This window comes from Schistocerca serialis, chromosome 6 (assembly GCF_023864345.2).
Source record: "Schistocerca serialis cubense isolate TAMUIC-IGC-003099 chromosome 6, iqSchSeri2.2, whole genome shotgun sequence".
Lineage (NCBI taxonomy): Eukaryota > Metazoa > Arthropoda > Insecta > Orthoptera > Acrididae > Schistocerca > Schistocerca serialis.
In genome coordinates, this window is record NC_064643.1 from 254,651,283 (window position 1) to 254,666,394 (window position 15,112).

Sequence of the window (15,112 nt, forward strand, 5' to 3'; positions counted from 1 at the left end):
GTCTCGGTCGGGCACACAGTTTTAATCTGCCAGGAAGTTTCATATCAGCGCACACTCCGCTGCAGAGTGAAAATCTCATTCTGGATCTGAATGACTGTTACTAGCATGTCTCGATAACAACATCTTGTCATTAATAACTGCGTCATCTGCGACGAGTGTAAGATCACAACTTATGAAAAATAAAATGATCGTGCGGCATTATTGGCAGCGAGTACCCAAGTAGTGCATATCATTCTACTTCACGCCTCTTCGGCTACTTGCTCATCGATGATGAAATGATGATGACAACACAAAACCCAGTCTCCGAGCAGAGAAAAATCTCCGACCTGACCGGGAATCGAACAAGTGAACTCGGGGCCTAGAGGCAGGAACGGTAACGGCTAGACCGCGAGCTGTGGACATCACAACTGGTGTTACATTGTAAGTCATTAATATATAGGTTTTCTATAGATTCCTTTCATAAAACCTAAGGAACAGAAGAACAGGAACAGAGATCCGAAGAGTAAACATTTGACACTGGGACAAAGGATATGTCCCAATGTCCAGCTTCTTCTTAGTGAACGGAAGGTGGTAATTACAGTGACATATACATCTACGTCTATACTCCGCAAGCCACCTTGCGGTGTGTGGCGGAGGGTACTTTGTGCGCCACTGTCACTTCCCTCATTTCCTGTTCCAGTCGCAAACAGTTCACAGGAAGATCGTATGCCGGTATGCTTCAACGTGGGCTCGAGTTTCCCTCATTTTATCTTTATGGGCCTTTCGCGAGATATTTGTACATGTCAGGAAGTAAAACGTTTGTGGCCTCTTCTAGGAACGTACGCTCTCATTACTTTAACAACAAACCATACCATTATACAGAACGCCTCTCTTGGAGCGCCTGAAACTAGAGTTCATTTATCATTACTGGCACGCATTCGTGCTTACTAAATAAATCCGTAACGAAACGTCCTGTTCTTCTTTGGGTATTCACTATTTGCTCTATCAGTCCTACCTGGTACGATTCCCATACGGACGAGCAATGTCCAAGTATTGGTTGAGCAGCTGTTTTAAAAGCCACTTCCTTTGTTGATGGACTAAATTTCCCTAAGGACTCTTCCAATGAATCTTAGTCTGACGTCTGAATTATCCCCGATTAATTTTATGTGATCATTCGATATCAAATCGCTCCACATGCATAGCAGATATTTTATGGATGTAACTGCTTCCAGTGATTGTTGCACAATCGTGAAATCATGCAATAAAGGGGTTTTCTGCCTATGTATTCACAGTACATTAAATTTCGTCATGTTGACGGTCAATTTTTCACTCCCTGCACCAAGTGTCGATCCTCTGCAGATCTTCCTGCTTTTTGCTACCGTTTTAAAGCGTCGCAATTTCTCTGTACACAACAGCATGAACTGTGCAAAGTCTCATGCCACTCCCGACGTTATATATTATGAAAAGTAACGGATCTATAGCACTCGCCTGGAGCGCACCCGAATTTACACTTGTGCTGGAGACTTCTTTCCTTTCAATTTTTTTTTTTTTTTTTTTTTTTTTTTTTTTTGCGAGAAACTCTTCAGTTCAGTCACTCGTATTTTGTTCATTAGGTGCCAGTGTGTAACTGTATCGAATGCATTCCGGAAGTAAAGGAACACGGCAACAACCTAGGCGCCGGTATTTACCGCTTTCCGTGTCCCTTGGACGAACGGAGCGAGCTGGGTGTCACACGATCAGTGTTTTCAGAACTCATGTTGGTTCCTACATAGATTTCCGGCCTCCAGAAATGTCATAATACGGGAGCATAAAACATATTCCGAAACTGTGCATCTGACTGATGTGATAGATAAAAGGCAATAGTTTTGTCCTTCTGTCTGACGCCCCTTATTGAAAACGAGAATGACCTGTGCTTGTTTCCAACTGTCGGGAACACTTCGCTCCTGTGTTCAGCGATTTCTGTCCCATGCTCACTTTTTTTCGATATCAGCCATTTTGTCGTTCGTGTGACAATTTAAAATAGGCACTGCAGTGCGATCTTCCTGTTTAAAAGACTTTTGGAAAATTACGTTTAATATTTCAGCCTTTTCTCTGTCGTCTTATGTTTCAATCCCATTATGGTCACAGAGTATCTGGACAGATGGCTTCTGTCCTTTTACTGATTAAGTGTAAGACAAAAGCTTTTTAGGATTTTCTGTCAAGTTGGTAGGCAGAATTTTGCTTTCCAGTTACCTGAACGCTTCATGCATGGCTTTCCTTTCACTACTATTGGTTTCATTTAGTTTTTGTTTATCTCTGAGACTTGGGCTACGTTTAAGTTTACAGTGGAGCTCTCTCTCTGCTTCTTTATCAGTTTTTTAACACAGCTGCCGAACCACGGCGGGTCTTTTTCATACTCACAACGTTGCCTCACAACGTTGCTCATCAGATATCTGTCTAACGCATGTTGTGCAACACTCTTGAGCTTCATTAATTGATGCTCAGCGTTGTTATTGCTGGAGATGAAATTTTCTGCTGTCCTTTCAGGTAATCCTAAATCTGTTTCTTGTCGCACTTGCTAAGCAGAAAAATCTTCCTGCCTTTCTTTGTATTCGTATTTACAGTTGTATTCAGCGATGCCTTATGATTAGTGATTCCCGGCTCTACTCTTGGTCTAAAAATTTAAGTCTGTTTGTCAGCAGCAGGTCTAATATGTTGTCTTCTGAGTCGGTGCGTTCATTAAGTACTGACGGTAATTTTCGGATAAAGCATTTAGAACAACTTCACATGTTTCTCTATCCGTACTCCACGTCCTAATAACTTGAGTCTCTCTGTCTGTAGCTAGTAGGTTAGAATCTCCTCCTAAAACTGTAAAATGACCAGAAAATTTAAATGAAATATTCTCCAAGCTTCCCCTCAACTGTTCCGTCACTACTGATACTGTGGCGGGGGTCTATAAAGTATCCGATGTCCATGTTTGATCCAGTCTTGAGCAAAATTATTGGACTCCAAATCTGTAATAATCTCCTAGATATTATCGTATTTTTTGTGGCTATAAATACGCTTCCATCACCAGCGTTCAACCTATCTTTACTATATACATCCCAATCGGAATTTGGAATTTTATTGCTGTTTCAACCAGCTTTCTTACCTTAGTACTACGTTGGCATTGTTATCGTTTATAAGCGAGATTGGTTCCAGAAACTAGATGCTCCTGTAGTTAATTAATAGTACATTAATATTTTCTTTCTGAGATGTGTTATGACGAATGCTACGACGGGGACCTGTGAAGTGATTTCTCTATCTTAAAACAGCAACATGTGAACGCCACACTTACTCTGCTACCCTACTATCAGTTGCCTGCGTGTATTGTACGTCTGACCTACTGCTTCACCCGTTAGCGGGAGTCGAGAAAGCTGCAACCGATTCTGTCGCAGAATCGTTTGAGCCTTTTGTTGAGACCTTTCACTCCATTCCACACCAGAGAACCGCGATAGGTTCTGGGAACGATGCTGCAAAACGATAGCTCTGCTTCCGCCCTGTGGATGAGGCAATCTGTCTTCACCAAATTAGCCAGACATCGGTAGGAAGCTAGGTAGTCCTATGAACCCTGGCGGCAGGCGTCGTTCGTGCCGACACGAGCCAAGTTTTGCAGTCGGATGTACTCAGTGTGCTCAGTCGCTGCCAATAGACCGTCCTCCACATCTCGTACGAGACTCCCTGGCAGGCACACATGCTGGACACCGAAATAGCACGACATTTGTAAGTAAGTAACTAACGCTGTCACAATATTCAGTATTAATATTATATGACATGCACAGTATGGTTGTTGTTGTTGTGGTCGTCAGTCGTGAGACTGGTTTGATGCAGCTCTCCATGCTACTCTATCCTGTGCAAGCTTCTTCATCTCCCAGTACCTACTGCAACCTACATCCTTCTGAATCTGCTTAGTGTATTCATCTCTTGGTCTCCGTCTACTATTTTTACCCTCCACGCTGCCCTCCAATACTAAAGTGGTGATCCCTTGATGCCTCAGAACATGTCCTACCAACCGATCCCTTCTTCTAGTCAAGTTGTACCACAAGCTTCTCTTCTCCCCAATCCTATTCAATACCTCCTCATTAGTTATGTGATCTGCCCATCTAATCTTCAGCATTCTTCTGTAGCACCACATTTCGAAAGATTCTATTCTCTTCTTGTCCAAACTATTTATCGTCCATATTTCACTTCCGTACATGGCTACACTCCATACAAATACTTTCAGAAATGACTTCCTGACACATAAATCTATACTCGATGTTAATAAATTTCTCTTCTTCAGAAACGCTTTCCTTGCCATTACCAGTCTACATTTTATATCTTCTCTGCTTCGACCATCGTCAGTTATTTTGCTCCCCAAATAGCAAAAGTCCTTTACTACTTTAAGTGTCTCATTTCCTAATCTAATTCCCTCAGCATCACCCGACTTAATTCGACTACATTCCATTATCCTCGTTTTGCTTTTGTTAATGTTCATATCCTCCTTTCAAGACACTATCCATTTCGTTCAACTGCTCTTCCAAGTCCTTTGCTGTCTCTGACAGAATTACAATGTCATCGGCGAACCTCAAAGTGTGGTATATCATGCTATATTCTTATTCCTTTGACAGTTATCTCACTCCACTACTGTAGCAGCGATTGACTTTCAGTCATTAATGCTAACGTTGGATTAGAAGACGCTTCTTTCAATGTACATTGTGCTGCTATGCTTGATACTACTTTTATTTTGTAAGGAAACTAAGATAATAATTAAAATAAAAAATTGCTGCCTCCCCATTTTTGTGTTTGTGTGTGTGTGTGTTTGTGTGTGTGTCCCAGAGGAGAGTCACACAGAAATTACGAATCATCATTCCCTCTGTTGAGGGTAACACTGAGCCAGGTAGATTTAATGCTACACCTTTCAAGCTGTTGTTATTGATGGTCACCAAGAAGGCTGTGACCGTTAAAAGAGACCCCTTGTTTTGTAGAAGGCCGTCAGGGGCACAGTGATATCTTCGTGGTAGACAGTGATTATGAATAGCCAGGTATTCCAACGTATCTATAGAAATCCCTCAGAACTCGCTTGTAAGACGAACATACCTTACCGCATGAACGGCCGTTCATGATGGCAATAGAAATGGGTGACTACCCTGACAGCTGTTTTCTTTCTAGCATCGAGATTTCAATTAGGTCCTGGCAGAACAACTCACCCTCGCTTTTGTTGGTGTCCTGGAGCAGTCACTACGTACCGTCCACGTAGTCACTGTTTATCACAGAAAAACTCGCGATAGGGACCAAGTTGGCGAAAGTCTGTCTATAAGGCTTCACCCAGATGCAGGAGTACCTAGAGCCCTTTAAAACCGAATATGACGTTTACTGTTCGTGGTACGTAAGTGATCTCATCGGAAGAAAACCGCCGGTCACCTTCTGCGTAACTTTTAATCGATGCTTCAGCACATGTGAAACTGGTATTGAATACTAGTGCTGTCTTTCCTCTCGGTTTCAGAGCTTAAAATTTGTTTTCCTCTTTGTTTGTAAACCTTTTTTCAGAATATATTTCGATTAATGAGTCAGCTTTGATTCATCGGTGTCCAAACCCACAACTTGATTCACACCTGTAAGTGTGATCGAGTCAGTTGTTTTCAAGGCCGCGAGGCTCAGCAGCACGTTTTTTATGTATCTCTTGACAGAGGAAGTGATGGGTGCGCGAAGTGTTCCACGACTAGAAGTCCTCATGAAGAGAAAGACGGTCAGAATTCCCTTCAGACCATTTGTGATTTCCCTAAATCCTTAAAGATAAATGCCGGGATAGATGCCTTTGAATAGGACACGGCTGATTTCTTATCCATATCGAGATCAGAGCATGCTCTACAATGAGTTCCTCGTCAGTAGGATGTTATACCCTAGGCTGCCTTCCTATTTCCATTAAGAAATGGCGTACGCTTTTTCTTTGCTTGTCTGAACAAAGTTTATTACTAAGTAAGTTTATAGATTTTTATCGGGTTGGAAGTACCAAGTGTGTCAGAAACAAACCTCCTGTTCTGGAAACAGTTTTTCTTAGGAGTGGTTGCTAGAGCACAGTGGCAACTGAGAAGTCACGAATTTCCCTTAGCTGACAGCGAACCATAATCGTTTCTTGAAAATACAGTTCATATGAATGCTACGAATTTCGATTAAAGGTAGTCTCTCGGGTGCTTCCCTATCGCGCAGACGCTATGCACTTCTCACATATTCTTGCATTTTCGAATTAACACCAGCAATAAATGAAGGAAGTATCCTAGACAATCAGACGAGAGGAGTTGGTATTTGAAAAGACAATAACTGTAACGTCTGAAGGTCGCTTACTGTAAAAATTTATTAATTTGGATGGTATTGTGTATGTCAGAGTCTTGGTCACTTGCTACTGTATTAAAACTGAGTATCGGTTTCGGCTTTGCAGCCATCATCAGATCTAAAAAGTAGAGCAGCGTCACGTAGGCGCCTAATCAAGTACTGACAACGCACCTATGTCCGGCTGCTGTAATTTTTAGATCCAATGATGGCTGCAAAGCCGAAACGGGTACTGAGTTTTAGTAAGGTAACATGTGATCAAGACTTTGTTTTATGTAATGTACTTCGAGACGAAGGTCACAGCTCTCCTCCACAGACCTAACTGGCCTCATTCCGTGAGTTCGGATTGTCTTTAATAAATCCTAGTAAACGACCAATAGTTCCTTCGAACATTGCGTTTAAATCATTGAATTATTTTCCTTTTTTATTGAATCTCGACTCAAATTGCTCAAAATTTTTCTCCTCTGCCAGTCTTGACCCTTAGGGGATTTTCAAGTGTTCACAACTGGAGCTTCTACGTCCATTGGAGTGCACTAAACACCAAGTTGGACAAAGTAACAAAATATTCTCTTCTCAAGTTGGTCTCCTCTGTGTTACAGATGTCTGCGGATGAGATACAGCAGCTGAAGGAGTGGGTGGAGCAGCAGCCACACCTGCCGCCAGTGCCAGGTACGGACTACTCTGCTCTGGTCTCCAGGTACTAGTTGCCAGCAGATTCCCTGTCTGCGTCATAAAATCCCCCTGCAGTTTCGTTAGTCTTCGTAACACTAAGGAGTTCTGTAATCACTTTCCAGAGAGGTAACGCTGTGGTTAGCCATCGAATCTCCGTTCAATTGTCTTGATTTATGCATCCCTAAGGAAGTAGCATGTCAACACCTTTTGTAGGTCGTGAAGTAACTAGTAACACCACCGATTCAAGAACCTTAACCACTGTCCAGACTCAGGGAGATTACTGGAGATTGTTCCCAGGCACGTATTCTCGTCCATTGAGGTCTCTTAGGTATTCACTAAGATTGACAGCATGCAACCCGCAGGTTTCATATCCATAGTGTGTCCCTTGGAACATTTTGACATGATGTGGTAACTACAGAGTGGTGCATTTTCATTTCGAAGATGGGGGTCGTCTGAAGTGTAAACAAATCAGAGCACATGCTCGGTCAGTCGCTTTTTGTTCAACAGACAGACACGATATCAGATGTATGAAGGCTGTCAGAGTGAAAGTGTGTTGTTTGCGTTCTGTGTTGTTATTAGATCTCGTAGGGTATACTGTATAAGGGGTGTGGACAGCGTCAGACGTTGAGTGAGCACTGTGAAAGAGATGAAGACGCCACGTGCGACGCCTCATAAGAGAGGTCTGCATTTGACCAGCGTGCCAATTAGTACAGTGTCCAGATTTGTGGGACATATCGGATGTGACAGTATCCCAGTGTTGGACTACATGGGAACGTTCTGATTGACCTCGGGTGACAGCCACGAGGTAAGACCGCCGTACTCTGCATCAAACACAACGCCGCCCCTTCGCATCTGCGTCTAGCGTCCGATAACTGGCAGAGAAATCCCAGCATCATTGGTTGGAGACTGCAGCAACCAGACTGGAGAATTACCGCCTCAAGCGTAGAGTGCCGTTAACGCATAGAAACGGCTGCATTTTGAGTGATTCCATGACTGAGGAGCATGGACTGCTGGTGAACGTCATTTCACTGTGTTCCGCGATGAATCGTGGTGCCGCACTATCCTGGATGACCATCTTCATCTTCATCGTTATCGTGTGGTGGCGACCTGGGCAGAGAGCCCATTGCTCCGATGTTTTGGAGAAGCACTGCGGTTTTACGCCTGGAGCCGTGGTGTGAGGATCCATCGGATGTAGCTTCAGGTCACGTCTTGTAGTGATTGAGGGAACTCTGATGGTACAATGGTGTGTCACAGACATCATGCGTCCTCATGCATTACCTTTCATACGACGGTGTCCTGATGCATTTTTTTTAGCAGGCTAACGCTCGTCCACACGTGCCGTGTGTCTCTATGAACTTTCGGCATGATGCTGAGGTATTCTCAAGATCTGTCTCTAAAGGGAATTGCCTGAGACCACCAGGGTCGTCAACTTGGTCCCAGTGCCAGTATCTGGGCTATCGAGGACCATTTACAGTGGTTGTGGGTCAGTTTGTCTCAGGAAAGGATACAACAATTTTATCAACCTCTACCCAAAAGAAATAGTGCACGACTTAAGACCGGAAGGGTTCTAGCGTCATATTGATAAGTAAATTTGATTCGACTTTTTTATCACTGAAATAATATTATATACCCTCTCAGGGCCTTGAAACTTCCCTTCTGGGTGCTTCTCAAGCAGTGTAATTAGCGACGTGCCCGCACGACTTCGGAGATGAAGAAACCCAAATGTCTGCCCACAGCGAACTGCCCTAAAATCACCCGTCTTGCCAGCAGAGCGTACGGCCGTGCTGCTGACGTAAACCGTCACCGTGGCGAGAGGAACGCCGTTCTGCTAACATGGCGCCTTTCTGTAATTAAGTGTTTCATACACCATGTGATCAAAAGTGTCCGGACACCTCGCTGAAAATGACTTACAAGTTCGTGGCGCCCACCATCGGTAATGCTGGAATTCAATATGGTGTTGACCCACCCTTAGCCTTGATGACAGCTTCCACTCTCGCAGGCTTATGCTCAGTCAAGTACTGCAACGTTTCTTGGGGAATGGAAGCCCAATCTTCACAGAGTGCTGCACTGAGGAGGGATATCGATGTCGGTCGGTGAGGCCTGGCACGAAGTCGGCTTTCCAAAACATCCCAAAGGTGTTCCATAGGATTCAGATCAGAACTCTGTGCAGGCCAGTCCATTACAGGGATGTTATTGTCGTGTAACCAATCCGCTTCAGGCCGTGCGTTATGAACAGGTGCTCGATCGTTTGAAAGATGCAATTGCCATCCCCGAATTCCCCTTCAACAACGGGAAGTAATAAGGTGCTTAAAATGTAGGCCTGTGTTGTGATAGAGCCACGCAAAACAACAAGGAGTGCAAGCCCCCTCGATGAAAAACACGACCACACCATAACACCACCGCCTCCAAATTTCACTGTTGGCACTACACAGGCTGGCAGATGACGTTCACCCGGCATTCGCCATACCCACACCCTGCCATCGGATCACCACATTGTGTACCGTGATTCGACGCTCCACACAACGTTTTTCCATTGTTCAATCGTCCAATGTTTACGCTCCTTACACCAAGCGAGGTGTCGTTTGGCATTTACCAGTGTGATGTAAAGCTTATAAGCAGCCGCTTGACCATGAGATCCAAGTTTTCTCACCTCCCGCCTAACTGTCATACTACTTGCAGTGGATCCTGATGCAGTTTGGGATTCCAGTGTGATGGTCTGAATAGATGTCTGCCTATTACACATTACGACCCTCTTCAACTGTCGGGGGTCTTAGTCAGTCAACAGACGAGGTCGGTCTGTACACTTTCTTGCTGTACGCGTCCCTTCACGTTTCCACTTCGCTATCATATCGGATACAGTGGACCTAGAGATGTTTAGGAGTGTTGAAATTTCGCGTATAGACGTACGACACCCAATCACCTGAACACGTTGGAAGACCGTGAGTTCCGTGGAGCGCCCCGTTCTGCGCTCTCGCGATGTCTAATGACTATTGAGGTCGCTGATATGGAGCACTTGGCAGTAGGTGGCAACACAATACACCTAACATGAAAAACTTATGTTTTTGGGGATGTCCGGATACTTTTGATCACATAGTGTAAGTGTGTGATTTCCTAACATTCCCTAAATCACTCACAGTAAAGTCTCTGTTGGCTACTTCTACAAGTCTGCATTAAATTCCTTTCTTCGGGTTTGTGTAAACGAAGATAGAGTAGCGACTTTAATACTCTCTGTTCCAAAGAACCTAAAAGCTAATTTTATTTTTGTTCTCTGACGTGGTAAGGAGTAGACGGGTGCCTTTAATCATGTTTGTTGGCTACTTCTACAAGTCTGCATTAAATTCCTTTCTTCGGTTTTGTATAAACGAAGATAGAGCAGCAACTTTCATCTACATCTACATCTACATTTATACTCCGCAAGCCACCCAACGGTGTGTGGCGGAGGGCACTTTACGTGCCACTGTCATTACGTCCCTTTTCTGTTCTAGTCGCGTATGGTTCGCGGGAAGAACGACTGCCGGAAAGCCCCCGTGCGCGCTCGAATCTCTCTAATTTTACATTCGTGATCTCCTCGGGAGGTTTAAGTAGGGGGAAGCAATATATTCGATACCTCATCCAGAAACGCACCCTCTCGAAACCTGGCGAGCAAGCTACACCGCGATGCAGAGCACCTCTCTTGCAGAGTCTGCCACTTGAGTTTATTAAACATCTCCGTAACGCTATTACGGTTACCAAATAACCCTATGACGATACGCGCCGCTCTGCTTTGGATCTTCCCTACCTCTTCCGTCAACCCGATCTGGTACGGATCCCACACTGATGAGAAATACTCAAGTACAGGTCGAACGAGTGTTTTGTAAGCCACCTCCTTTGTTGATGGACTACATTTTCTAAGGACTCTCCCAATGAATGTCAACCTGGTACCCGCCTTACCAACAATTAATTTTATATGATCATTCCACTTCAGATCGTTCCGCACGCATACTCTCAGATACACTCCTGGAAATTGAAATAAGAACACCGTGAATTCATTGTCCCAGGAAGGGGAAACTTTATTGACACATTCGTGGGGTCAGATACATCACATGATCACACTGACAGAACCACAGGCACATAGACACAGGCAACAGAGCATGCACAATGTCGGCACTAGTACAGTGTATATCCACCTTTCGCAGCAATGCAGGCTGCTATTCTCCCATGGAGACGATCGTAGAGATGCTGGATGTAGCCCTGTGGAACGGCTTGCCATGCCATTTCCACCTGGCGCCTCAGTTGGACCAGCGTTCGTGCTGGACGTGCAGACCGCGTGAGACGACGCTTCATCCAGTCCCAAACATGCTCAATGGGGGACAGATCCGGAGATCTTGCTGGCCAGGGTAGTTGACTTACACCTTCTAGAGCACGTTGGGTGGCACGGGATACATGCGGACGTGCATTGTCCTGTTGGAACAGCAAGTTCCCTTGCCGGTCTAGGAATGGTAGAACGATGGGTTCGATGACGGTTTGGATGTACCGTGCACTATTCAGTGTCCCCTCGACGATCACCAGTGGTGTACGGCCAGTGTAGGAGATCGCTCCCCACACCATGATGCTGGGTGTTGGCCCTGTGTGCCTTGGTCGTATGCAGTCCTGATTGTGGCGCTCACCTGCACGGCGCCAAACACGCGTACGACCATCATTGGCACCAAGGCAGAAGCGACTCTCATCGCTGTAGACGACACGTCTCCATTCGTCCCTCCATTCACGCCTGTCGCGACACCACTGGAGGCGGGCTGCACGATGTTGGGGCGTGAGCGGAAGACGGCCTAACGGTGTGCGGGACCGTAGCCCAGCTTCATGGAGACGGTTGCGAATGGTCCTCGCCGATACCCCAGGAGCAACAGTGTCCCTAATTTGCTGGGAAGTGGCGGTGCGGTCCCCTACGGCACTGCGTAGGATCCTACGGTCTTGGCGTGCATCCGTGCGTCGCTGCGGTCCGGTCCCAGGTCGACGGGCACGTGCACCTTCCGCCGACCACTGGCGACAACATCGATGTACTGTGGAGACCTCATGCCCCACGTGTTGAGCAATTCGGCGGTACGTCCACCCGGCCTCCCGCATGCCCACTATACGCCCTCGCTCAAAGTCTGTCAACTCCACTTACGGTTCACGTCCACGTTGTCGCGGCATGCTACCAGTGTTAAAGACTGCGATGGAGCTCCGTATGCCACGGCAAACTGGCTGACACTGACGGCGGCGGTGCACAAATGCTGCGCAGCTAGCGCCATTCGACGGCCAACACCGCGGTTCCTGGTGTGTCCGCTGTGCCGTGCGTGTGATCATTGCTTGTACAGCCCTCTCGCAGTGTCCGGAGCAAGTATGGTGGGTCTGACACACCGGTGTCAATGTGTTCTTTTTTCCATTTCCAGGAGTGTATTTTACAGAAGTAACTGCTACCAGTGTTTGTTCCGCTGTCATATAATCATACAATAAAGGATCCTTCTTTCTATGTATTCGCAATACATTACATTTGTCTATGTTAAGGGTCAGTTGCCACTCCCTGCACCAAGTGCCTATCCGCTGCAGATCTTCCTGCATTTCGCTACGATTTTCTAATGCTCCAACTTCTCTGTATACTACAGCATCATCCGCGAAAAGCCGCATGGAACGTCCGACGCTATCTACTAGGTCATTTATATATATTGTGAAAAGCAATGGTCCCATAACACTCCCCTGTGGCACGCCAGAGGTTACTTTAACGTCTGTAGGCGTCTCTCCATTGATAACAACATGCTGTGTTCTGTTTGCTAAAAACTCTTCAATCCAGACAAACAGATGGTCTGATATTCCGTAGGCTCTTACTTTGTTTATCAGGCGACAGTGCGGGACTGTATCGAACGCCTTCCGGAATTCAAGGAAAATAGCATCTACCTGGGAGACTGTATCTAATATTTTCTGGGTCTCATGAACAAATAAAGCGAGTTGGGTCTCACACGATAGCTGTTTCCGGAATCCATGTTGATTCCTACAGAGTAGATTCTGGGTTTCCAAAAACGGTATGATACTCGAGCAAAAAATATGTTCTAAAATTCTACAACAGACCGAAGTCAGAAATATAGGTCTATAGTTCTGCGCATCTGCTAGACGACCCTTCTTGAAGACTGGGACTACCTGTGCTCTTTTCCAATCATTTGTAACCTTCCGTTCCTCTAGAGACTTGCGGTACACGGCTGTTAGACGGGGGCAAGTTCTTTCGCGTACTCTGTGTCGAATCGAATTGGTATCCCGTCAGGTCCAGTGGACTTTCCTCTGTTGAGTGATTCCAGTTGCTTTTCTATTCCTTGGACACTTATTTCGATGTCAGCCATTTTTTCGTTTGTGCGAGGATTTAGAGAAGGAACTGCAGTGCGGTCTTCCTCTGTGAAACAGCTTTCGAAAAAGGTGTTTAGAACTTCAGCTTTACGCGTGTCATCCTCTGTTTCAGTGCCATCATCATCCTGGAGTGTCTGGATATGCTGTTCCGAGCCATTTACTGATTTAACGTAAGACCAGAACTTCCTAGGATTTTCTGTCAAGTCGGTACATAGAATTTTACTTTCGAATTCACTGAACGCTTTACGCATACCCCTCCTTACGCTAACTTTGACATCGTTTAGCTTCTGTTTGTCTGAGAGGTTTTGGCTGCGTTTAAACTTGGAGTTAAGTTCTCTTTGCTTTCGCAGTAGTTTCCTAACTTTGTTGTTGAACCACGGTGGGTTTTTCTCGTCCCTCACAGTTTTACTCGACACGTGCCTGTCTAAAACGCATTTTACGATTGCCTTGAACTTTTTCCATAAACACTCAACGTTGTCAGTGTCGGAACAGAAATTTTCGTTTTGATCTGTTAGGTAGTCTGAAATCTTCCTTCTATTACTCTTTCTAAACAGCTAAACCCTCCTCCCTTTTTTTATATTCCTATTAACTTCCATATTCAGGGATGCTGCAACGGCCTTATGATCACTGATTCCCTGTTCTGCACTTAATACTCTCTGTGCCAAAGAACCTAGAAGCTAATTTTATTTTTGTTCTCTGAAGTGGTAAGGAGTAGAGGGTACCTTTCGTCATGTTTGTATTCCATAATAGGAATCAAACGTTGGAACCAATACCCCACAGTGGGTCTTGGTGGTATTAGCGTCATGTTTTATATAGTTTTACATACCTGTTAGCTACTCTATTCCCCTGTCAGCTACTGGAACAATAAAATTGCCATCCTATATCTGTGATGTACTTGTAAAATTATAATCATTCTAACTTTATGATTTATTTTCAGTTAAATGACCTGACTTGTGAAAATCTGAATAGGTTTCATAAACATAATTAATTTTAAAGCCAGCTGTTTTCTCTCTGTGTTGAATCCCGCCTTCTCGGATCGCTAGACAACATCCAAGCAAATCGTATTAATGAATTTTATTACAGAAGGAAATGATTTACACAGACGAGTCGCAAGCAAAGTGCGACAGACAAAATAAGAAATCTCTTCAGTGTATACAATTCCTAAGTCGCTGGTCTTAAACTACCTAACCTTGATGCTGCTGTAGATGTGGTCGCGACTAGTCGGCACGGCGCTTATGTCCTCTTCACAAGAGGCCGCTGCTGTCGCGTTGTCGTCCTAGAGAGGGGTCGGTCAGCGTGCAATTGGCTGACGTCTTCTTCACGGCCCCCTGTGCTCTCTCGTTTCCGATTGGCGTTCCGGCACTTGACTTTACGCTAGAACATCCCTCACCCAACCCCCCCCCCCCCCCTCCTCCCAAAAGCGACCGACAGTCGTCGTAAGGAGCTCGACAAGGAGAGGGGAGGCAGCATCATGGACGCTGCGCTGGACCGGAAGCTGTGGCTGCAGGTGACATCAGGCTTCCGGTCGTACCATCTGGCCTTCGGTCTGGAGGAAACGTCTCCCAGAAGGGTACACGTCCACCTCCCGAGGCCCATAAAATGTAGAAAGTGTCGGCTGCTGCGTCATGGGCGGGTCCAGCTCCATCGATAGGACGAGAGGAGGTGCAGGAGATGAAGGCTCCGTCTCCATGGGGTCGTCCCATGGTGTCGTGATAACACCCTCTGGCGGCTGCTATGGCCGGCCTGTCCTCGGGATCCTTGAATCTGGGGGAAGAGACACAGA

General features: G+C 45.5%; 1 protein-coding gene across 1 annotated transcript in view; it reads left to right on the top strand.

The window, feature by feature from the left end:
• LOC126484812 (alpha-tocopherol transfer protein-like) overlaps nucleotides 1–15,112 on the top strand; it is a 114,449-nt gene that overhangs the window by 20,314 nt on the left and 79,023 nt on the right. The window contains exon 3 of the mRNA XM_050108409.1: nucleotides 6,906–6,975. Within this exon, the coding sequence (XP_049964366.1) occupies nucleotides 6,906–6,975 (70 nt within the window). The remainder of the gene's footprint in view (nucleotides 1–6,905; nucleotides 6,976–15,112) is intronic.